Source organism: Thunnus albacares, chromosome 2 (genome assembly GCF_914725855.1).
Source record: "Thunnus albacares chromosome 2, fThuAlb1.1, whole genome shotgun sequence".
Taxonomy (NCBI): domain Eukaryota; kingdom Metazoa; phylum Chordata; class Actinopteri; order Scombriformes; family Scombridae; genus Thunnus; species Thunnus albacares.
In genome coordinates this window covers 14616719-14641319 of record NC_058107.1, presented here as the reverse complement: position 1 = coordinate 14641319, position 24601 = coordinate 14616719, and the positions used below count along the sequence as shown (strand labels likewise).

Below are 24601 nucleotides of genomic sequence, written 5' to 3'. Positions count from 1 at the left end.
GCCTGTCGTAATCTGCCTAACTCTTTCTCATTCAGGTAATACCAACCCTCTGATGCCCGCTGATTCACCCTCTTACTGGAGTTGTGTTTTGGCTCCATTCCAGTTTCCCTCCATGCTTGTACAATGTGGCAGAAAACTGAGCCATGAAGCGTTTCACATCACCGGATATCTTAATATCCGCTGCACTGCGATGGCTATCTCTTATTCACCAACATTAATGAAGGGAAGAGTGAGACATTGTGGCGCTACAAGCACTGATTTGATGGTGTCCACTTTTGCTTCGGAGGCCAATGAGCCTCCGTGTGAATTGGTAGAAAGTTAGAACCTTTTTAGTTGATTGATCTTAGGAATAAATGCATTAAGGCCTCCTCTGAGGTTAAGTACAGTATACATGAGAAGGAAGGATGAAGAGGGGTGAAGAAGAGTATCGACTGGTTGCAGGAAGTGGAGGGGGCAATGAAGAGGTGGAGCAAGAGGAGGAGCAGGATGAGGAGGGCTAAGCCTGTCTTTTGGGTACAACCCATCAGGCCAGCATTCATATAATCCCCCGGAAGTGTGTTGCTCTCTGTGTTAGCTGCATAGCAGATCGACATCTCCTGTTTCACTACATTATTCAAGAGGTCAGATCTGACATTTGACCATAAGGTAGCAGCTGCATCTTGGTGTTTGCAACACATAATGTGATAACAACATGCCAGGATACATAGTCCTCACTTTCACCTCTTTCTCACCACTAAAGCTATTGCAAACTCTTAATGAAATCTTGTGATCTATCCCTTTAATGAGCACTATTATTTAAGTTATAGATGAACTATGTTAAGAACACTGTGTGCTGCGTTTAAATACAGGGGCTTGTTTCACTTTTCGCTCAGGATTACTTAAGCTTTCATTCAACTTTAATGGGACCTGACCTTTATGCTTACATTTACTCTGGTGTCTCCTTTCTGGGTCACAAGTAAATGATGGGAAATGTCAAACTATCAGTTTTTGAGGTCAATGCCATTTCTTTGTATAATCACATACAGATAATTATACAAGTTGTTATACATCATCCAGTTTGAATAAAGATGAAAGCACGTGGATCGTCTATGTGCTCTTGTTGCTCCAGTCAAATATCAATTAGCAGTTTGATTGACAAGTCCATTGTGTGATAGATTCTGTTTTCTTCCACTGTGCTCCTGATTGTCATCTAATGGGCTTTGTGTCTTTGGCGTCGTCAAGGAGCCCGGTCTTTAAACAGCCCAAACAGAGACACAGAGACCCAACTGTTCCTGTGTGTGTGTGTGTGTGTGTGTGTGTGTGTGTGTGTGTGTGTGTGTGTGTATGAGTGTGTGTATCCTGGCTCTTTGACACAATACCTTCACAGGTGTTGCAGCCGCTCCCACTGAGAGACTCATGGATGTAGAGGAGGCAGAGTCTGAAGTGAGCAGAGGAGGAGTAATCGGAGAATAAGAAGATAAAATTAACTAACAGAATGCCTCCTAAGAAGAGAAATGATGCAGCAATTAAAGTTGAAGATGGTGAGAAAGATTTTTTTTCTCTATATGCCACTTTATTTTTTTTCCTGCAATGAATTTATTTTCTACTTTAGATGTTCACCTTGTTTCATTATGACTGTCATTACAAGTAAGATATCTTTTTGAAATTTTTTATTTAAATTTGTGTCTGGCTGTTTTCTTACACACATTCACAGTTGGGATGGAGGTTGATGCTGAGTTGGACAGTGGAAGTGAAGGTGAGTAGACATTTTGTGTTTGCTTTTCAATTCAATTCAATTAAGCAGGCTATTGGCCTATTTCCTTTACATTTTTTAAATATGTGAAGGTGTGATGCACAGAAAATCTGCTTGTCCTTCTTCTGTCTCCTTTTTTTTAAAGCTGGTTTACATCTTTTCTCCAAATTTCCTCTCTCTTAGAGGTTCACTGGAATCATTTAAGATAATTCTTGTAAACTCTGTTATTGTTCTATGTAATTTTAATGAGCTGGAAAAATTATACTATAGTAATTTCACTGTTGCACTCACTTTACTTATTATTACTTATCGAAAATGTGTTAATGTGTGTCTTAGATGAGGCCAGGAAAAGAAGTAAAAACAGAAGAGTCAAACCACAACGTAAAACCAAACAGGTCAGTGATGATGAAGAAGATGAAGAGGATGAGGCACCGAGGAAGAGAGGGAGAAAGAAGAAGGCCAAGCTCCAGGAAAGTGATGAAGATGATGACGAGGACAACAGGAGTGTGAAAAGCAAAGGTTCAAAAGCCTCCAAAAGGAGGAAAGCCACTAAGGACGAAAGTGATGAAGAGAGCGAGGGGGACCGAGGGAAGAAGAAAAATGGAGGGAGAGCGGCGTCCAAGAAGGAGAAAGAGGAGCAGAATAAGGAGAAGGAGAGAAATGCTAAAGGGAAAGGAGATAAAGATAAAGGTGGTGAGAAGGACAAAAAGAAGAAGAATGGGAAGATGAGCAGGTGCAGTATTCTCTGAGAGCTGTCTCTCACCTACCTGCATTCTCCACACACCCGCACAGCGGCTTTCTCCATGCAGACTCCTGGCAGACTATGAAACTCTGTGGTATATATTCAGGAAACATTAACAGAGTGCAAATCACATCAATACTATCACAACAAATATGTTACAAGGCAAGGCAAGTTTATTTATATAGCACATTTCAACAGGAAGGCAGGTTAAAAGTGCTTTATATAAAACATAAAAGCCATTAAGAAAGAATGCAAATACAACATAAGGCAATATAAAAAGACATTTAAATACAATTAAAAAGAGTTAAAAGTAAAATAAAAATAATAGAATAAGACTGATAAAAGTAAGAGAGTAAAAGTTATAGTGCAGTGTAAGATATTAATCAAAATCCTGGAATTTGATTTAATAAAAGGCAGAGGCAAACAGAAAAGTCTTCAACTGTGATTTATAAGAACTGAGAGTTGCAGCAGACCTGCAGTTTTCTGGGGGTTTGTTCCATGTTTAGTTTTTTACTCTGGGGACAGAAAGCAGACCTGTCTCAGACGACCTGAGAGGTCTGAATAAATCTACATCAGAAATGTAATTTGGCCCTAAACCATTCAGTGCTTTACAAACCAAGAGCAGTATTTTGAAATAAATACTTTGACAGTCAGGAAGCCAGTGTAAAGATCTGAGAACTGGAGTGATGTGATCCACTTTCTTGGTTTTAGAAAGGACTCAAGCGGCAGCGTTCTGAATCAGCTGCAGCTGTCTGATCGTTTTTTTAGGGAGACCTGTAAAGACACTGTCACAGACCATACAGTATAAATGTGGCCTTGAACACTGGCATATTGTTTTTTCTTTATTGCATTTAACTTTTTTCATTAAATGTATTAAAACTACATGATCACATACTGTACATGACTAGCTCAGGCTCACTTAGGCTGTTAAGACATATACCATATCTTACTGTAACTCAACACATTCTTACAAACGTGATATCACAGATGCAAAAGATGTAAATGATGCAAGTGCTAAATTGAAGTTTTGATTTTAAACTATGATCAGAAATGATGGACATGCAAAACTGTTTTCAAACAGCAAGAAAGATAAGATCAAAACTGTCTCACAGTGACTGAATTGCTGCATTTCCTCTGCATTGTATGACATGACACATGTTCATTGCAGGCAGGTAAAAAAGAGTCGCCGTTGCTACCTGGTGTCTTAAGTTTAGATTTGGCTTGAGTAACATCTTGGCAAAGCCATAGCACATGACTGCTTTTTCCCTTTATCAGCTCTTCTTCCTCCTCTGAATCTGATGAAGAATCTATGTCGGAGGGAGAGGTGGCAGCCCTAATGGAACAAGTAGAGGAGAAGAAGAAACTGATCGCTACACTAAGGAATAAACCCTGGCGTATGAAGAGGAGACTCATACTGCTCAAGTAAAGACAAAAAACAAAAAACAGTAGCCAACCTTAACTCACATCCTCCCTCTGCCTGCTTGCTTTTAGTTCATCTCTAGCTGATTGAACTTGATTGTTGCTGCTGCATTTTGTCTGTTGCTCATTTGCTTTTTGTTCATTGCTTACAAAAAACTTTCCTTAATGCCTACCATCACTAATGTCCTGTACATGTGATGCTGATTATGCATTATTAAAGCTTGTTTGTCGCCGTTTTAGCTGTTTGATACTCCTCTTTATCAGTGCTGTGAACTATATCAGAAGAAAGCTACTTTGAGCAAACACAAAGTAGAATATTTTGAAACTGACACATTGCAAATCAAAGCCATTACACTTTCAGGACACAACAGAACTGACCTCTGATTGCCCACAAATAAGACTTCTTTTGGCAGATTTAACCTGACTAATCTCTTATAAAGAAAACATAAATGAATTCTGCACAGAGAAGAAGACAACAGAAAATAACATCATTCAGAAACTTCTGAAAATTGTTTTCAGTTATAGAAATGATACCTTTTGTGAGAAGCACAGTAGATACATGATGATCATAGTCTATAAATCTCAGGAGAACACACACAAAGCTGGCTGTAGTTCAGCCTGTTGGACATCTCCCTCTCAGCGTGACATAATTGTAAACAGTAGCCGCTGTTTCACCAGAGCCAAGCTAGGGGGTTGTGTAGGTCAGTGTGTTTATAGTCAGTGTGCATGTTTCTGTATGTACAGATCTGTGTAAGCAAGTTTCTGGGAAGGGAACTTGATAGGCGAGCTGCCTTAACTTTTTTATGAGCTTGACACTGTTTAATGCATGCTGTTGTGGTTGACTGACCTGCTGCTTGCCAAGTCTTCCTGCTCAATGCTCTCTCACCATATGCAGAGTATCATCAATCAGTAAATCATCCCAAACCTGTCGTTTTTATACATCCTGTTACCACTAACTAATTCATTCATTGTTTACTCTGTTCACACATTGTTTCCTTGGTTGATGTGTGTGTTTTCTCTGATTGGCCAAATAGGGAGGCCCAGGAGTTTGTTGAAAAGTTCGAAGGAGCTCTTGGGAAAGGAAGAGGCAGGAAGCTGTATGCATTCAAAGTCATGATGACCAAGGTAATCTGCTCATTTTTGGTGACACTTAAAGCTACGGCAACTCTGTTGGATTATCGCGTGGATGATATTGATATTGACTTTTTTCCCCAGAAATTTATCAAGTTTAAACGAGACTTTGAGAACTTCAAAACAGCCTGCATACCCTGGGAGAGAAAGATTAAAGAAGTAGAAAGTTGGTACCACCATGACATTATCTGAAAAATAATCACTGAGCAATACTGTTTCTAATAAGCTATCACCACATTTCTGAGTCAAGTTCTCTGTTGTCCTGCTCATAGGTCACTTTGGGTCATCTGTGGCATCCTACTTCATTTTTCTGAGGTGGATGTATGGTCTGAATCTGGTCCTGTTTGGGTTCATGTTTGGCCTAGTGGTACTGCCTGAGGTACAGTCCTAATTGATGTTGGAAGATTATATTTGATGAAGCAGATATTGCACATGCTATCAGCTCTCTCCTTTCCTTCTCTGCTGTGTTTAGATTCTCTTGGGTCTTCCCTTTGGCTCCATTCCCAGGAAAACTGTGCCGCGAGACGAGCAGAAAACGGCCATGGACTACTCTGTGCTTCTTGATTTTGGTGTGAGGATCTGAGCTTTATTTATCACTGTACTATAACTGATTTGCATCATGCAAATTGTTGTTTAACATTTACCACAATAAAGCCGCTGATCACTAAAGAAAACAGAAAATCATTACAGCTTTTTTAAGAAATCTACAATGCAGAAAAGACATTGTGCTTTGATTTGTGAAATATGACAAACAACTACACAAACAAATAACTTTTAGACCTTGAAGCTGGTGCTGCGGTTGGTACATGAGCATTAATTAATGTTACTGCAAGAGTCAATATTCCTTTCTATACACCAACAGGGATACTGCAAGTACTCTTTTTTGTTCTACGGCTACTACAACAACGCACCAACACTCGGGGTGCTGCACTACAGACTCCCTCTGGCATACCTGCTGGTGGGCGTCGGCATCTTTGGATACAGCCTGATGGTTGTCATTAGAACGTAGGCAAGACACACACACACACACACACACACACACACACAGGCAGTCATGCAGAGACATGCACATGGAGATATTTGGCTGTATTTATCTTTGTTTTATTTTTCTCAGGATGGCTCGTAACTCGAATGAAGGAGGAGACGGGGCAGAAGAGGGAGAGTTCACCTTCAGCTGGAAGATGTTCACCAGTTGGGACTACCTGATAGGAAACCCAGAGACTGCAGACAATAAGTACGCCTCCATCACCACCAGCTTCAAGGTTAGCAGGTGTGTGTGTGTGTATACAGAATATGTGTGTATACAGTATATGTGTTTGGAGGCTGAGCTTTGGAAAAGAGCAACAGTTTCCTTTTATAATCACCATTTTGTGCCAAAATTCAAAAGTCATGAAAGGAAATATCCTGAATGGATGGAGGTGGGATACCAGTTTTTTCGCCAACAGCCACAAGACATGTTCTGTTTTAAGTAAGCATGTGACTCTAACTTCTTCTCAACTGGAAACATCATCTGAGCTTGCAGTACCAGGGATTTAAATTTATAAATGTAAGAACTGAAACTTTGTTTCATTAATCTGATTCATTTTATCCTGCTGTAGGAATCCATTGTTGATGAACAGGAGAACCAGAAGGATGAGAACATCCACCTCCGTCGCTTCCTCAGGGTTCTTGCAAACTTTCTGATCCTTTGTTGCCTTGGAGGCAGTGGATACCTCATCTACTATGTGGTGAAACGCTCTCAGGAGTTTGCTAATATGAAGCAGGAAAATCTTACCTGGTTTGAAAAGAACGAGGCAGGTTGACATGAGACGTTTGGGATTTATTGAAATATTATCACCTTATAGAGAATACCAGGAAATTTGGGAGAGTTAAGGGGTGACAACAAAAATGAAAAATGAGATTAGTAACCCCCCTCTATCACCCAATGCACCAGGTGGAGTTTGTGATGTCTCTGCTGGGGTTGGTGTGTCCTCCTCTGTTTGAGACCATTGCTGAGCTGGAGGACTATCACCCCCGCGTTGCCCTCAAGTGGCAACTGGGACGCATCTTTGCCCTCTTCTTGGGAAACCTTTACACCTTCCTCTTTGCCTTGTTTGATGAGGTTACTGCCAAGGTATGACATTATGTGGCAGTGTGTGTGTTTCCTGTTTCTGAACTGGATACCGGACTCAATGATGGCGCCCTGTTCATTGTTGTGAAAGTTGCTTGATGGCACATGAAGCCAAAAAATTGTCTTCCCACTGTAAATAAATTACCCTGATGATGCTCAGGCTTAATTTGTGGTTGGAATGAGGAAAAAATAATTTAAGCATGTGGCTCCTCTAGACTTTCCAAATGTTATTGGACTGAATGGATCAAATTCTGATAGTAAACCGAATCATTTTGTTGTGACAAAATATATTCACCTTTTTATAGCTGCTCCTTTTCCAATGACGGTGTGCAGGAAAAATGCTCTTTGCGGCAGTCTGCATCATGTGACAGACCCGGAAGTTGTAATTACATGGTTTAGCAACTATGTCAAATTGGCTTCACAGCTTGGCGCTCTTCTTGGCAGCTTGGTTTACGTAGCCTCTGGAGCTTCCGGGAGCTAACCAATCAGAACAGAGTGGGCTCATCAGGAGGGGGGCCTTAAAGAGACAGGAGCTAAAATTACCTGTTTCAGACAGAGGCTGAACTGAGGGGCTGCATAAAGAGCCAGAATAAGATAAATAAGGAGTTATTTGAACTGTAAATCATGCAAAGATATTCCTGTAGAGCCCCAGAGTAAAAATATAGACTTGGAAATGTGCATGATACATCCCCTTTAAAATACTGCATGAACCTTCAAGTCAACTAAACATGTTAAAACATCAGTTACACTTAGTTAAAACAGCTTCCAGAGACATAGACTAAATATACATCTCATTAAAACCAGGCTACAAACTGTACATTTCCCTGTATGTGGAGTGTGCCACATAAAAAATGTTTGACTTGCCTTGAATATTCTTTTATGTATTCTCTATTCTGTAGTTGGAGAGCGAAAAAACTATCAAGAATGCCACTGAATGGGCTTTGAATCAGTACAATGCCAACTACACCTTGCACTTCAACACCACAGATGTGCCTCCTCCAAATGTCCACCCTGCCGACGTCATCAGGGGACCCTGCTGGGAAACTGCAGTGGGAATAGTGAGTAGTGGCATTATATACTGTTATCCAATTTAGCTTGGTTTGCAACATAATTTTTCTGGCATCCTTACTCAGTCAAGTCAGAAAGAACAAATATCTGATTTCATTGCTCAGTCTGTATTTGTTCTTATGTAGTTGTTCTTATTTCTTGTGCTTTTTATTGCTGGCTTCTTTTGCTGTGTAGGAATTTGTGAGGCTGATTGTGTCCGATGTTCAAGTGACCTATTTGACCATCCTGATTGGTGACTTTCTGCGAGCTCTCATTGTCCGCTTCCTCAACTACTGTTGGTGCTGGGACCTGGAGGCCGGATTTGTGAGTGCTTGCACTGTGTGTCAGTGGGCAGGGGTGGAAGAAGTATATAGATCCTTGCTTAAGTAAAAGTACATAAGGATTAGCAGCAGAATTAAAGCATTTCAGTAAAAGTAGTGGTTTGTACATCATTAGATTATTAATACTGAAGCATCAGTGTGTAAGCAGCATGTTACTGTTGTAGTTGCTGGAGTTGGAGCTAGTTTGAACTGCTTAATGTAGTTAGCTAGTTTAGTACAGTGGTTCCCAACCTAGAGTTTGGGCCCCTCAAAAGGGTCACCAGATAAATCTGAGGGTTCGTGAGATGATTAATGGGAGAGGAAAGAAGAAAAAAAATGTTCTGATATGTAAATCTGTTTTAAGTTTTTGGACTTTTTCTCTAATCTTTGATTTTTGGTGAAATTTGGGATCATTTGAACATTTATTGAAATTAAACCATGTGAGAAGTTTAGAGGGATAAATCGCTATTTGGTGGAGCTGTTAACAAGTCATAGACATCTGAAATGTTACCTTGACTACACACTGCTTTTTGTAAGACGTCAAAAGCCAAAAAATGTTGGAAATTGCTGATTTAATCTTTAACAATGTGTTGTATTTTAAAAGCTTGTTATATTATCAATTGTGTCAAATCTTCATCTGAAAAGTAACTAAAGCTGTCAAATAAATGTTGTAGAGTAGAAAGTACAATATTTCCCTCTGAAATGTAGTGGAGTGGAAGTATAAAGTAGCATTGAATGGAAATACTCAAGTAAAGTACAAGTGCCTCGCAATTGTACTTAAGTACAGTAAATGTACTTTCCACTACTGTGAGTGGATCACGGTGTGTGTTTGTGTTTATGTTTATCTAATAATTTCTCCCACCAAAATCACAAATCATTAAACAATTTATGTGGACTGTACTGTAGGCTACAGGTTACATCAAATAACTGAACATTTATCTGAACATTTATCATATCTGAATTTAATGCAGGTGTATCAGTTTAATGAGTGTGTTGGTATAATTATTGTATAGCTGCTATGTCATTAAGCTATTATTGAACACTGTGTGAGTACAGCACAGTCCATGTTGAATCTAATTCAACCTGATACCATACAATGACATCTGGCAAGACAGGTGACCTCCAACATTGAGTGAAACAGGAAACTGCAATGAGAACTTAATTACAGAGAGAGAGGGAGAGAGAGAGAGAGGAGCAAATGCAAAGTGGTATCGACTTGGTTTTTATTAATTCAGGTGAACTTGCTAATCATGTTGTTGTGTTTATTCCAGCCTTCATATGGAGAGTTTGACATTAGTGGAAATGTGCTTGGGCTTATCTTCAATCAAGGAATGATATGGTGAATTACTCCACATCTACATGGTTGATTTTATTTTCTGTCTCCTTCTATCTTACTGGTGATTCACTAATGGGACTAATGGTTGACTAATGAGGCCTCCTTCTGCTGCAAAAAACAGAGGGTGGATTGCTTCCACAAGCTGGGTTGTTATTTGTTTTACTATGGTGATTATGGAGGTAAAGTGTTACAAAAGTAACATGACCTATTTATATTAATTCACTAAATTTGAATGTTGAATAGATTATGTAGAATTTGAAGGAAGCTGATTATAGCAGAGTATGCAGTAATTTTTAAATAATGTTGCTAAACCTGCTGTTTTCCTCAGGATGGGAGCATTTTATGCTCCAGGTCTGGTGGGTCTGAACGTTTTGCGTCTCCTGACCTCAATGTACTTCCAGTGCTGGGCAGTTATGTCCTGTAATGTTCCTCATGAGCGAGTCTTCAAGGCCTCACGGTCCAACAACTTCTACATGGCCCTGCTGCTGCTTGTGCTTTTCCTCAGCTTGCTGCCTGTGGTCTACACTATCATGACCTTGTCTCCATCCTTCGACTGTGGGCCATTCAGGTCAGTTGGAGACAGTAGAGATGTTACATTATAATGAAATATGAATTATCCATATGATGGACACCTTTTATCCAAAGGCTGATACAGTGTATCAGTGATCATGTATCATGTTTTTCCCCCAGTGGCAAAGAAAAGATGTATGATGTGATCATGGATACTATAGAACAGGATCTACCTGCCTTCATAGGGAGCATTTTCACCTACGCCACTAACCCTGGACTCATCTTGCCTGCTGTTCTTCTCATGGTGTAAGTATCATTTAAATATCCATTCAAAATTGTCTTTTAAATACTGTGTTGAATCATCTAAAAAACACAGAAATGAAATGCCATTTACTCGAAAGAAGGGAAACTAAAATTGGCATTGAAATAACACATTACAATGTTCTGAATGGCAAACTGTCTCTACATGACTTCTTGTTGATGCACTTTCTACACTATGTATTGACTTTACACTCTCCAAATCAGCTTTTAACAACCAAACAGGGCTGTAGCCAGAATTTTAGAAATACTGAGGAATCAAAATCCTCCTAGTGCACTTCTACACCCCTAACAAAATATATAGTAATATATAAAAATATATTCAAATATAGTTTATTTCATTCCTTTCATATCTTCTGTACATTATTCTCATCTTTAACTGCACAGTTATATATCTGTAAATTGACTATAATCCTTCTCCACACTGCCAGGCATATATGGTAATTCTGGTGAGAAACACTGAATCCTTTTTTTAAAGTTGCTATGTGTGGGTTTAAAAAAAAAAGTGATTATATAATCTTTCAAATTATGCTGATGATAAGCACTTTTGAGCTTACACTATAGTGAAAATAATATCATTTAAAGGTGGCTACTCACAAATATAAGACAAATACAGAAGGCATGACTTCTGTGGTCCAGGCCTGGTATGTTGTAACTCTTCTTTTAAACAAATTGTTTATACTGTACAACAGGTTGGCTATATACTACCTGAATACAGTGTCAAAGGGATACCAACAAGCAAACATGGACCTTAAAAGAAAAATGCAAATGGTTAGTATCAGTATTCTCTTGTTACATTTCAGCTCTGTGTTCTTCCAATTTTGCTGTTTTTCTGATCTACTTTGCTTAGAATTAAACCAAATGAATGACTGTCTGTATGTTGGTGGACACTTTAGGCTCGAGACGAGGAGAAGAACCGCAGGAACAACAAGGACAGCACTAATCAAGTGATGAAAGACTTGGAGGATCTGCTGCCAGACAAGTCTCTAATCCCGCCTCCCACTGAGGAAGAGCCACCCCCACCTGGTACACGCACACACTCATGTATTCCTTTATTACACATACTGTCAGCCAATTTGCACCTGACTGTCCTCACCACTCTTTTTACTCTCCATCCGTCTTCTCAGATGTCGTAATTGAGAAGGGCAGCAAGTCTCCCAAAACGAAGCCAGGTGCAGCAACAAATGGGAAAGGGGTTAAATTGCAAAAAGAAGTGTCACTGGCTGCCCCCAACCCCAGAGGGCCAGTGACCCGTGCCCCAGGTCCGAGAAAAGGGCCTCCTGGAAATGCCAGGGGGCCTCAACCTGGGCCTGGGAGAGGAAGAGGTCGAGGTGGGCCACCAAAGAAGTAAGAGTCCAATTCTGGACGATAAAGAAGAACACAACTGCTGCAGTCAGAATCAGAAATGGAGGATGAAGGGGTCACTGGAATAATTATAGACTGGTTATTTAAATGAATTTACTCTTTAAATTTGGAAGACATGGATTAATTGGCACTAATAATGATAATGTTTATAGTTACTTTTGCATAAAGACCAATTTTAAAAGGCCAATCAATTAAATTTAATTGTGGAAGAAGTCTAATTTATTGCATTGGCACACTTCAGCCTCTACAGTCACATCCCATAATGTTCTCAGTCTCAAGGTGGAGCTATATTGGGACATTCCTGGAATACCAGACAGCACCATTCAACCAGGTGACTCTTTCTGTATACCAATCTGACAGAACAGAGGACCTTGGCAAGAAAAAAGGAGATGTGCTTTAGGGTGAATAAGGACTGGTGTGACAGTGGAAATATTAAAGTGCTATCCTGTTCCTGCTCACCTGACCTGAAGTTATTGTCAATCAAATGGACACTGCACTTTCTATCAAGGGAATTTTTTATCACAGTGGTCTATATCTCACCACAGGTGAGTACAGAGGCTGCCCTGTCTGATCTTTGCAAAGACTTGAACTGCTCACAGACCGGTAATCCTGATGCTGCGCTCAGTGTTGTTGGAGACTTCAAGCATCTAATTTTAAGAAGGTTATGCCTGACTTCAATCATACCTGACCTTGCTGAGGTCAAAGTAAACAAACTCATGATGCACGCCCCCAGTGACACGAGAGGTCAGGAAATGGTCAGGCCAATCAGAGGCCGTCCTACAGTCAGCACTACATGACGCAGTGGGAGCACATTCCAGGACACCACTGTCGACGTCACCAATGACATCAATGGATTCATTGAGTCTGTGGTGGATTTAATTTGTGAAACAATTGAAGCAATTGTACCCAAAACTACAATTAAATCATTCCACAACCAAAAACCACAGATTACCAGAACCATCTGGGATGCCATAAACACACACACTGCAACCTGCAACTTGGAGCTGCAGTCTGGAAACATGAACAATTATAAAGCAGCAGCCTACAATGTAAGAAGAGCAGTAAAGGAAGCAAAAAGGGACTATGGAAAGAAAGTGGAACTACAATTCTAGGAGGGCAATCCTAGAAGTGTGTGGCAAGGTCTAAGCATGATGTCAGGGGCGGCTTTCAAGTGTGTGAACATCAAGAAAACAGCAGGACCAGACGGTATCAGTGGGTGGGTCCTCAAACTATGTGCTGACCAACTAGTGCCGGTGTTCACAATGATATTCAACCTGTCCCCGGCTCAGTCTGTCACACTGAAGTGCCTCAAGAAGTCCACCATCATGCCTGTACCCATGAAAACAAGACCAGCTTGCCTGAATGGCTACCGCCCAGTGGCACTCACCTCTGTAGTGATGAAGTGCACACCTCTTCTACCCTCATCCTTAACACTGGAGAACCCCAGGGCTACGTTTTGAGCCCCCTGCTGTACTCCTTATACACACACAAATGTGTAGCCACTTTTGACTCCAATACCATCATCATGTTTGCTGACGACACAGCTGTGGTGGGCCTGATCACAGATAACAATGAAAAGGCCTTCCAGAAGGAAGTAGAGGAACTGACTGTCAGGATAACAACCTACTATGAATGTCAGCAAGACCAAAAAGCTGATAGTGGACTTTGGGAAGAAGCAGGGAAGGAACTATGCCCCATTTAATATCAACAGGTCCTCTGTGGAGAGGATGGACAGCTACATGTACCTTGTTGTCCAAATCACCAATAATCTCTATAATCAGATATCTGCATATGAATGCAGAATCTGTAGGCAACGGGACAAGATCTTGATACTGCAAGCCTTCTGGTTTCTGTTTGTAGTCTGAGTAGTATTAGTATTAGTAGTATTACTAGTATTGGTTGTACCAATCACGTTTGAGTGGGCTCTGGGTGCAGTCAGGTAAAAAGTACATGTGGAGAGCAAAAGAGGCAGGACACATTGGCTGAAATGCAGTCTCAGAACTCATTAGCCATTGCCTGATGACGATTTCGCTTTTTATTAGCCTTTTTAAAAAAAAAAAATATCTGCAGTTATATGCATTTCGGCTAATCTCTTTATAAAGATTAACTGAAAAATTGTCTGGCCCATCACAAGTTGCTAAGTGGACTGTAAATGACTGACGCATGGAAGAGGAAGTCTTGGCCCAGATGGTCCAGTTATCTGGATATCCGCTGGCTACACAGGAAGCCCCGAAATATTGGTCGGTGTCCCCAGAGGCTAAATTGTCATCAGACAGATAGCTGATGGGTTCTGAGATTGCATCACTGAGGGCCTGACTTGGGTGCTATTTAAACTTTTTTTAATGTACAAATTGAAGGAACTGGTGGGATTACATGTCACTTTGATTGTACCTTGTATGATTACATTGATTGATATATAGCAAGGAGTGGGCATCATCAAGTTTATGGCATTGAAATCAGTGTAAGGTTTACTGGTTATTGAGTATTGGGTCAATGGATTTATTGATTTCATTTGGAAATCTGTGTAAATACTTTGTAAAATGTTTTATCTGTTATCTGTTTTGTCTTTTTATTTTTTGTATGACACCTATTAAAATAATTCATTCTGGCATCAAATTGCTATTTAACTTGTTACTTGTGGAAAAAAAAACAGGTACATCTAAGCTAACAAACACATAACAGACATTCCTACAGAGAACACTAAACTTTTAAAGCAGTACATGTGAGACAGTACACTAGAAGAGTATAGATAAATGATTAATATCCACAAAAAGAGACATAACATTGATAAAAAAAACTGAAAAAATAAGAATATCTTCACAGAAATGAATGAATAATAAATGAATAATTGTTTATGAAGTGACCAAGAACTGGTGATGCCTTTGAAACCTCAAAGTGCCATATGGTTATTGCAAAATGTCTGTAGAGTATCTGAAGCCATGGGGTGGCAGAGAATTTTAAGGACAGGAAAAAGTCAGTCCTGTGATATGACGATGTTATGAATTCTTCTGTGAGATTTTGATGGTGACTGCCTTGACCTCAGTGTATTCCTGAAGAGCGTATTCCCCCCTGAAACAAAAAAAAAACCATCACTGATTTTAAGAAAAAACACTCAACACATCAATTTGTGATGATGTTTCTTCACCTTACATGAGCAACATTTTACCAATCATCTGAATGGCATGTATAAAAGGCTGCTGCTGTGCATGCAGTACAACACTAAACCTGAGAGAACATACAATCGTAAAACTCACAGTTCCCTCCCATTCCCAGACATCTTGAAGCCACCGAATGGACACTGAACACTCATGGCATTGTAGCAGTTCACCCTAGAAAAGAGCAACATTAGTTTCACCTAATTACAAAAAAATTAAGACTGTTCCCCAATCAATTCACAGAGGGCATTCATTACTATGCGTCAAAGTGGAAAAATGTAGTCTAATATCATTTTGAGGAAGGTTTCTGTGATGATCTGCAGTGGAGATACTCCTGCAGGATTAACTAAAACAGCTGAATTGTAGAGCATTTAATCCCTACCAGACCATGCCAGCCTGCAGAGCAGAAGAGACTGTGAGGGCTTTATCGATGTCGTTAGTGAAAATCCCTGCTGCAAGACCATAGTGTGTGGCGTTGGCTCTCTGGATGACTTCATGGATGCTACGGAAACACATAATCTGCTGCACTGGACCAAAAATCTGCGGGAGTGTGTGAGGATAAATAAAAGACTTTGAGGAGGTAGAAACTAGGAAAACAGAGGTAGACACAGTGGATCCATGTGTTTGTCAAGTGTACCATTTAAGTGTAGTAGCGTATGTGCAGGTGGGTGTTTAAGAACACAGTACCTCTTCTTTGGCGATGCGCATATCATCTGTGACATTCGAGAAGACTGTGGGTTGGATGAAAAGTCCCTGCTGACCCCATGTAGACCCTCCACACTCCAGCATGGCTCCCTCCCTCTTCCCGCTCTCTATCAGCTCCATTATCTTATCAAACTGCTTCTGGTCTATCTGCAAACAGCAGGTCAAATTGTTTTTTTTTTTCTTTGTGTGTGAGAACAGTTTGGGGTTAAGGAAATGTAGGCTTTGTCGTGTGCTACATAATTTTTTGTGCAGTTGACCAATCAGACAATACAACAGTTGTCAAATAAAGAAGGCAAGTGTTTTACCTGTGGTCCCTGGTCCACTCCTGGCAGCAGCGGGTTTCCCATAACTTTGGATTTAGCCCTTTCTACACTGCGGCGGACAAATTCCTCGTAGATTGGTTCCTCTACGAACACCCTGGATCCAGCCAGACAGCATTGACCCTGGTTGAAGAATAGACCACTGTGTGCCTGCTCCACCGCATACTCTACTGCAAGACACACATGTACAGATTCAAGTTTAAAGAAAAGTGCTACAGTCAGACTGTTGGAAGGAAGTAAAAACTTGAGCTTCATTTGCTGCCAGTGTGATACAAGACTGTTTATGGATTTTGACCAGAATTAGGGCATGATTTGGAGTTGCATCTAATGATGTGTTCAAGCTTCATCACCTGCTAGCACTGTGGGGGTTGCTCCACTTTCTGCACTGCAGATTAAAGATGTTTAAAGGAATAGTGCAACATTTTGGGAAATACACTTATTCACTTTCTTGCAAAGAGTTGGATGAGAGGATTGACACCACTGTCATGTCTATCTGCTAAATATGAAGATACAGCCGGCAGATGGTTAGCTTATCTTAGCATAAAGATTGGAAACCAGGGGAAACAGCTAACCTTGCTCTGTCCAAAGGCAACAAAATTCACCTACCAGCAAATCTAGTGTAAAATCGACACATTGAGGTCTTACTGCGGTTATGTGCCTAACTCTGGATATGCCAATTAGCCTCTTTAAACAATGGGTTGGATTGTTTTATGTAACTTCATTGATGATGTGCATGATTGATCTTCACATTTTTTACTTAACTTTTTAAAGCATCTTGCCATTATAAACAGTGACAGTGCATACAGTATAACTATGTAACATATGGTTAAAGTACAATAATAACACTATGTTTATGAAGCATATTGTAACAGTTGTAAAAAAAACAACAACTCACAGTCACAGTCAGCAAAGACGATATTTGGGTTTTTTCCACCGAGTTCTAGTGTAACTCGTTTCAGGTTGCTGTCACCTGCAGCCTTCTGGATAAGTTTCCCAACCTGACAACCAACGTGAGGTACATAATTACATTACAGTAAAAGAGCTACTACAAAAAAAAAAATGCAAAAAAAGAGAGGAGAAGAGAAAAGTCCCTTGTTTTCAAAAGATACTAACAGCTGTGGATCCAGTGAAGGCTACTTTGTCTATGTCCATGTGGTGGGCAATAGCACAGCCTGCTGTCTGACCATAACCTGGCACCACATTCACTACACCTGGAGGGAACCCAGCCTGAATGCAGAGAGAGGGAGGGAGAGAGACTATAACAACTACATCACATGCTCATCGTTAACTGAAACAAGTTTAGCACAGTCTATTATATGTAGGTCTCGACAATCTTTTAAATAAAGGTTTATAGCTTTTGGCCACATGGTCTTTGTTCTTATATCATTGTTGGGGGCAAAAGTAATAATCTGTGTACCTCTTTGATGAGTGCCGCCATGTGCAGGGCTGATAATGGGGTCTGTTCAGCAGGTTTGATGACTACAGTGTTTCCACAACACAAAGCCGGAGCAATCTTCCACGCAAACATCATCAATGGGAAGTTCCACTGCAAACCAAAGTGTAAGCACATGGTTGAGTGGCAACACCATTAAAGTCTGGTTATTCTTAACAGTTAAAGGTTATTTTCAAAAGTTTCCACCTCAAGACTGTTTAAATGCATTTATATAGTGATGAGTTTACTAAGAGAAGGATATGACAGAGCCCTACCCAGCCATCAAATATCTTGATTTCAAGTTCAAATATTTGGCCAGATTTCTCAGAATACATTACAAGTGTTGGCTGAATGCAGATCTAATGTAGTCCAAAACTCTGTGACCCTTTTATCACACATACACATGTGAATCACAGTGGGTTGTTTGGCCTAGAACAACAACATATTCTAAATAGAAATCTGTGTCAGTGACATGTGTACATCAACTGCAACCTTGATCATTACAGTTTCTATGGTAACCAATAATTAGGTAATCATTTACTTTTTGTTTGCATGTTAATGTATCCAGTCTCTTTAATGTTTCTACAGATGTATTTTTACTCACAGGAATGATCTGGCCACACACTCCAATGGGCTCATGCCGTGTGTAAGTAAAATATGCTCCATCTGAAAAATAATTATAGTTTATCCACAAACTTTAAAGCTTAATTGTGAACAATGGCAAAAAAAGTCTATAATTTCCGATGCTTCAATGTTGTGAGGTTTCAGAGTGTTGGTGACCAAAATCGAAACGAGGGCAACTCACCTACAGGAATGGTTTTGCCGTGAATCTTGTCTGCCCAGCCACCATAATATCTTAATGTTTTGATTGTGGCCATCAGATCGACAAAATATGCCACAAGAAACACTTTGCCTGAGTCCAGAGCCTCGAGTGTCTGGAAATAAAGATCACAGTAATTATTACACAAAGGCCATTACTTCCTTTTACTGTTAATTTGAAGTTTCTGGGAAAAAAATTCAAAGTGAGAATATAGTGTGTGTGTGTGTGTGGGTGTTTCTCACTGCCAGTAGTAGCCGATCTCTCTCCACCAAGTCAGCGAGTCTGTTAAGTAGATCACCTCGGCCTGAGGCATCCATGGATCGCCATGGCGACCCCATTTGGAAGGCGGCTCTGGCGCTGCTCACTGCTTTGTCAACATCTTCCTACAAAAGGTTCAAGATGAGCAGGTGGTCACTCGGACGAACTGTACACACACTGATCAAACATTCGTATACAAACAGACACACACCAATAAATACTGTAACACATTCACTCCATCTCTTTCATAATTTATGTCCTGCTAGTCGAAGAGGAAAGCACATCTGATTAATCTGTAACGTACTGCGTCAGCCTCCTCCACTTCACACAGCAGCTCCCCCGTTGCGGGATTATACACAGGGATCTTTCTGCCACTGCACGACCCGTGCCACTTGTTATCGATGAACAACTAAGATAGAAGAGGAGAAAAAGAAAAGATTAAAAACAGATTCTTCAAGCACATTTCTTCTAAAAGTGGTTTCCCTCCCACATGTTGTTTGAAAACAGATCAAAACCTGTCCGCAAAAAATTGAGTCATGTATCAACTCTTCACGGTCTGCTGAAGGTAATAACATGCTTCTTATATTCAATGGTAGTCATTTTGCCTGCTCTGATATTTTTATGAGATGCATCTGTATGCTGTAAAGCTTATAGACTGAAGGAGTATTTTCAGGTAATTACCATCAAAAGTACTCTAACTAATAAGATAAAGGAACAGGAAACATTTTCCCATATCCCTTTGTTCCTGGGAACATGTCATTAAAACCACATTTTCATTCTCCTCTCTTAAAAAGGTAAATTACAAACCGACACACCATCGTGTTTTTCCTTTTGATTTTGGACAGAGACCATAAATATTAAATTACCACATCGCTGGCACACAATGCCAGATTGAAAGGCAACTGTACCTGTTATTAACAGGTTCAATCACCCAAATATAGACCAGGTGATCTGCCTTGTAAAAAAGTAATACTGTTAAACATGTGCCCAAAATCTGAAAGAAAGAAGAATTTTTTTTTGCACAGATCAAAATATTTTTTCAGCCTGTGACCCAGAATTTAAATCAAAATTGCAATAAGAACAAGACCTCTAATGGAAAAGACTTAAATCAGCTGCAAGGATCTCTTGGTAGTGGATTTTTCTGCACTTTGCCACGAATGACAAAGCTAAAAAGTGGTAAACTCTGCAGACTTCTGTATTTTTTACACTCCATTCCTCATTGTTGGGAGCACCAACGAAACCTGAACCACACTGGATTTCACTCCTTAGTCTTGACTGATGGATTTTGGTTCAGACTACCTTAGTGTACTGAATTGGGGGGTCTGGGATTGGCATGGGCAGGGTCTGTGTCTCAGGTCCGTCTACGTGCTGTGGTCTGTGGTTCTGGTTTGGACTCTGGTGGTTGCGTCTGTTACTGGACTGCTGCTGGTGACCGTTGTCAGGCGGGGAGCTCATGTTGGCATGATTTCCCTCTGAAAAAGACAAAAATGGAAGCCAGTGTCCATTCAAGCTGATTTATGTGCGTGTGTATGTGTTGTGTTTACCCATACACTGTGCTGCATGTGTGTGTGTGTGTGTGTGTGAGGGCTTGATTGTGAAAGTTAATATCTGGATCACTGAGTAAGAATAGCTCCTTTCGTGTTTCATCATGACCCTGTGCATAAGATGCCATCCCAACCCACTGGAGTAGAGAGAAACTGTACCAAATGAGGTACTGGCATCATCAGCACAGCAACACCACAGGGTCGAGGGTTACGACTGGCACCGTAAAGTCGGGCTGGCTCTGAGCTGTGGACTGGATTGACCTCATTTGAACAGAAGGGGATCGGACAACAGCATAATATAGGCCGGGGCAAAATAGCACCAGAGGTGTGCTACATCACAATTGCTAGAAAACTCAAAGCTTTGATCACAAATGGGCTCAACTACTACTACTACTGTAAGAAACAGTAATGGTTTGTCAGATGAGAGATGATTAAGAATATTCTACTTTACACACACTGACAAACACAAATACATGCCATTAACAACGTAACATTAACACACTACATTTATTAGACCTGCATATATACTTCAATAGCGGGGCTCCATTAAAATTTTTAATATTGAAGTGAATATCTTTTTTTTTTTCTTGAAATATGCAGCCTGTGGTGAATATTTTTGTTCTACAATATTTTATTTGGCCTAATAACTTTACAAATCAGATATTAAATGAATTATTAACTGATATTTAATTTAATATTTAATTCATGTTCCACTGAGGAGAAATAAAATCTCATAGGCAATATGAATGATGTCCTAAATTCGCCTTATTGGCACATTTGCTCCCCCATATTTAATCACACACACTGCAAACTTTCAAATACCAAAAACAAAAAAAAAAGAACTATGACTGAATTTAAAAACATCTTCAGATGAATTAAAATCTTTTATTTCCACCAGAAAACATTATTTCAGTCAGGTACGTGCTGTACATTGAATGTTGTTATAGCCTCATAATTCAGAAGTCTTAAAAAGTGTTGTTACCTGTGGAAGGTGCTGTTGAGGAGCCTCCAGTCTGGTGGATTCCGGCTTCTGTCACCGGCATTTTTGAGCTGCTGTCGGCTCAACACGCTGACTGCTGAGTCGGAGCGGAGAGACGCAGAGCTGCTTTATATACCTGCAGCTCTCTGCCTCAGAAAACACACAACGGCAGCATCACGTAGGTTATCGTCGCACCGGGAGTCCTCCTTGCTTTGGTCCTCTGAGGGTCCAGCTGCACGCGCTAATCACCGTTCAGGCGGAACCAATCCCAGTTTACCCCACGTGCCCCTCAAGACAGGCGCGCGCACAGTTCAGTTAATGTGACCGTGAACACATAGGCCTATAATGGTGAGGCAAATTTTTTCAGTTTTACCCAGTCTATTTTAATTGTTCATATATTTTGTTTTTATAACTAAATAGGCTACATTCATTCAAGCAGGCCTACAATATTTAGTATAAGTGACTAGTATAATTTTGAGGTACTTGTAGGCAACTTCATTTTTACTATTTTTACTCCACTATACATTAAGAGAGAAATATTGTACTCTTAACTCCACTATGTATCTATTTGCAAACAAAATATGATGAGATTAACCTATAAAACAAGACAAAATATCACAGATTATATTCTTTCTCACTAAACAATCCACAGTATTTATGTATCATTTCTTTTGTCCCCATAGAAACAGAAATGATCAAATTATCAAAGTCTAAAAAATATGAACTCCAGTGTATAATTTCACTATGTAATGAATTGACTTTTTACTCTGCAAATAAAACCTGAGGCAAGCACAAGCTGCTTTCAATCAAGCCCATGATATTTACCAGTTTTTGAAGTGATTGCCACTTGATTACTGCTTCTATCATCTTTGCATCTGTTCAGCCCAACTGCCTGTCTACAAGGCAGCAAACATAATTGGGAAGATGTTTGCTTTGATAAGGGGCCTCCTGCTGCCTCACTGTCTCCCAGGAACAATGTGATCACATAACTTTGTCTGGTGCGCCTGTTTTGATCCAGGCTGTCTGCAAATACACACATCCCTCTGAGAATTATCCCCTGGGACAACACAACCCCTGTAATTAACCCTTGTTAAACAATGAAAAGATCAGCAGAACTGCATTTAGAGAGTGTTGCAAAACACAGTGGAAACCATCTTCCCATACTAATGTGTATAGCTGTGTTTTGGCATACAGTTGGCTTGAAGGTTGTGGTATGAAGCCATCGGGTTTATACAGTATGTTTATTATGGAGCACTGAGGAATGATTCATTCAGATTTGGCTTGTCCATGTGTGTCCATCTCAAGGGTTTTGTGCAAATGTTTTGTGTCTCAGTGGGAGAATCATGACTGCAATTCATTTATCGAGTTGTGTGTGGTTGTTAGGTCTGTAACCCTGGCCTTGCTTTCATGTTTGAGTATAAGCAACACATTCTCCTTCTAGACGCTTCACCGTGTAGTCTGGCTCCACAGAGTCAGTGTGTGTCTCAGCTCTGTCAGCCAGAGCTAATGACAAGGCCATGAGAGTGGACTGCCTCGGCCTGGAGAGGACGTGGACCAACAGGTCAAAGGAGCTGTCGCTCGGCCTGACAGCACTGGGTGTCTCACAGTTGAGCCTGAGCTAAATTGACGGCTCGATGGAGAGTGAGAAAGTTAGGAGAATGGGAAATGAAAAACGGAGAGTTAGAGATAGAGAGAGAACGAGGGGAGAAGGTGTAATGTCAGAAGGGATGAAAGGAAGGAAAAAGATGGATGAAGGAAAAAGAGGGAAGTTTGGAAAAAGAGTGAGGAGAGACAGGAGGGAGAGAACGTGAAGAAAAGTGACAAAATGTAAAAGAAAAAGAAGGCTGTGAGAATGAAAGTGGAATAAATCATCCAGGAATGTATTAAATCAAATTATATTAACAGCAGGCAACTTTGCAGCTCTGTCATGATGGTGGACAAATCCATGTATTGTTTCCCACATAATGCACAAATATCAATATTTCTTTGGAAGATGTTTGTTCTACCATTGTAACAAATGTGTGAACTTCATAACTATTGCTGGCAAGTGTTTTCAAGGTGTAGCTATTAACAACTTGAAGGCATGACCAGTAACTAAACAGTATAGCTCTGCAATGTGAAGCTTTTCAGTTATTTTCCGTTATTGTTGAGTGTCAGAGAAGTGTGGGTTCAGTTTTTATTTTTTGCACACAATTTCAGGTGTTTGCATTGCATGTCGTTGACAAATCAAAGCATCTTGCAGCCTGAAAGCATGAGCTCAGTCCAAACTGCAGGGATCAATCTAAATAGACAGAGAGTGCCCCCTTGTGACATATTACAGAAATGATATAGCTCATAAAATAATGCTGATGTCTGTGAACCAGTGACAGAGGAAGTCCTCAGATCCTTTACTTAAAGATCCACTCCAGACACATTAATGTGTGTCTTAGTAATCTGTGTTTAGACCTATTCATTCTCCCTAACTGCAAAATCCAGACTCAATAAATATGCAAATATTGCTCATTTTAAAAGTCATAAAATGTCTCCTACTTCACACAAAAGTCAGTTTTCAGTGTTTGTTTACTGGAGGTTTCATAAATCCACATCAAACTTGTTTAAGCTAGTTAGTTTTAAATTAGTTGTGATGTCACAAACCATGCTCACAGGTACACGGCTTAAACTCAGATTTAAGGCGATCACAGAGAAACTTAAGGTAAAGTACTAATACCACAATATAAAAATACTCTGTTACTCTGAAAGTCCTACATTCAAAGTTTTACTTAAGGAAAACTACCAGCAGGATGTACCAGAAAAATGTAAGTATTGTAAGTATAAAAAGCCTTTATTTAATCGAGATATCTCATTAACATAAAGATGTCTTTTTCAAGAGAGAGAAAGAAAAACAGCCAGGCAGGACAAAAGGACATACAGCATCAGGAATAATCACAGACATTGAAAAGAAAAAGTACCCATTATGGCTTATATTTTTTGTTACCCAGCACCTGCAAAAACGTATGGATGTGCATTTGCCAGGTGATACTTACTAAAAAGTAAAAATACACATTATGGCCCACTGTAGAAAGATTTCAACCAAGTGTTTTCAGTGATGTTTTCACAATTTGCACTGCATAGAAATTCATATATGTATTTATGTACGTATATAGCTTCCTTCCAAACACTTAATGTAAATTTGCACATCTTTAAAAAATGTAATTTAGACGGCCTCCAATAGTTTGTGAGGACAGCCTTTAACAAGAGGGAGAGTACGATCTGGAGAGGAGGGGCTCATGTTGTTAGCGGTTCCGGTCTGCAGTCAAATGGGCCGATGTGGTCACTGGCTGTCTGGGCCGAGCTGGTCCTTCACCCTGAGCCAAGTTTC

The 24601-nt window shown here is 40.1% G+C and overlaps 2 protein-coding genes across 3 annotated transcripts; one reads left to right on the top strand and one right to left on the bottom strand.

The window, feature by feature from the left end:
- The first annotated feature begins 1474 nt into the window (after positions 1–1474).
- On the top strand, positions 1475–14078 carry tmc2b (transmembrane channel-like 2b). The gene is made up of 20 exons (XM_044367568.1): positions 1475–1520; positions 1694–1735; positions 2069–2465; positions 3750–3896; positions 4928–5018; positions 5109–5190; positions 5297–5403; positions 5497–5595; positions 5887–6029; positions 6139–6286; positions 6623–6817; positions 6958–7137; positions 8034–8192; positions 8377–8505; positions 9773–9840; positions 10166–10405; positions 10528–10653; positions 11358–11436; positions 11562–11691; positions 11793–14078. Exons 1-20 carry the CDS (start codon positions 1475–1477, stop codon positions 12014–12016), a joined length of 2832 nt encoding a protein of 943 aa, XP_044223503.1. The 3' UTR covers positions 12017–14078.
- A 69-nt stretch (positions 14079–14147) lies between these two features.
- LOC122993424 (retinal dehydrogenase 1-like) lies at positions 14148–21672 on the bottom strand. 2 transcript variants are annotated; one of them, XM_044367585.1, is made up of 15 exons: positions 21247–21672; positions 20424–20525; positions 20020–20192; positions 19025–19129; positions 18705–18845; positions 18448–18577; positions 18247–18308; positions 17628–17756; positions 17324–17437; positions 17106–17208; positions 16196–16380; positions 15873–16037; positions 15568–15725; positions 15285–15359; positions 14148–15099 (listed from the first exon to the last, which is right to left on the bottom strand). In XM_044367585.1, the coding sequence occupies exons 3-15, from the start codon at positions 20173–20175 to the stop codon at positions 15027–15029; spliced, it is 1596 nt and encodes a 531-aa protein (XP_044223520.1). In that variant the 5' UTR covers positions 20176–20192; positions 20424–20525; positions 21247–21672; the 3' UTR covers positions 14148–15026. The 2 variants fall into 2 exon arrangements, with proteins under 2 accessions (XP_044223520.1, XP_044223513.1); XM_044367578.1 differs by lacking the exon at positions 20424–20525 and having other exon boundaries at positions 21247–21671.
- Positions 21673–24601: the final 2929 nt, after the last annotated feature.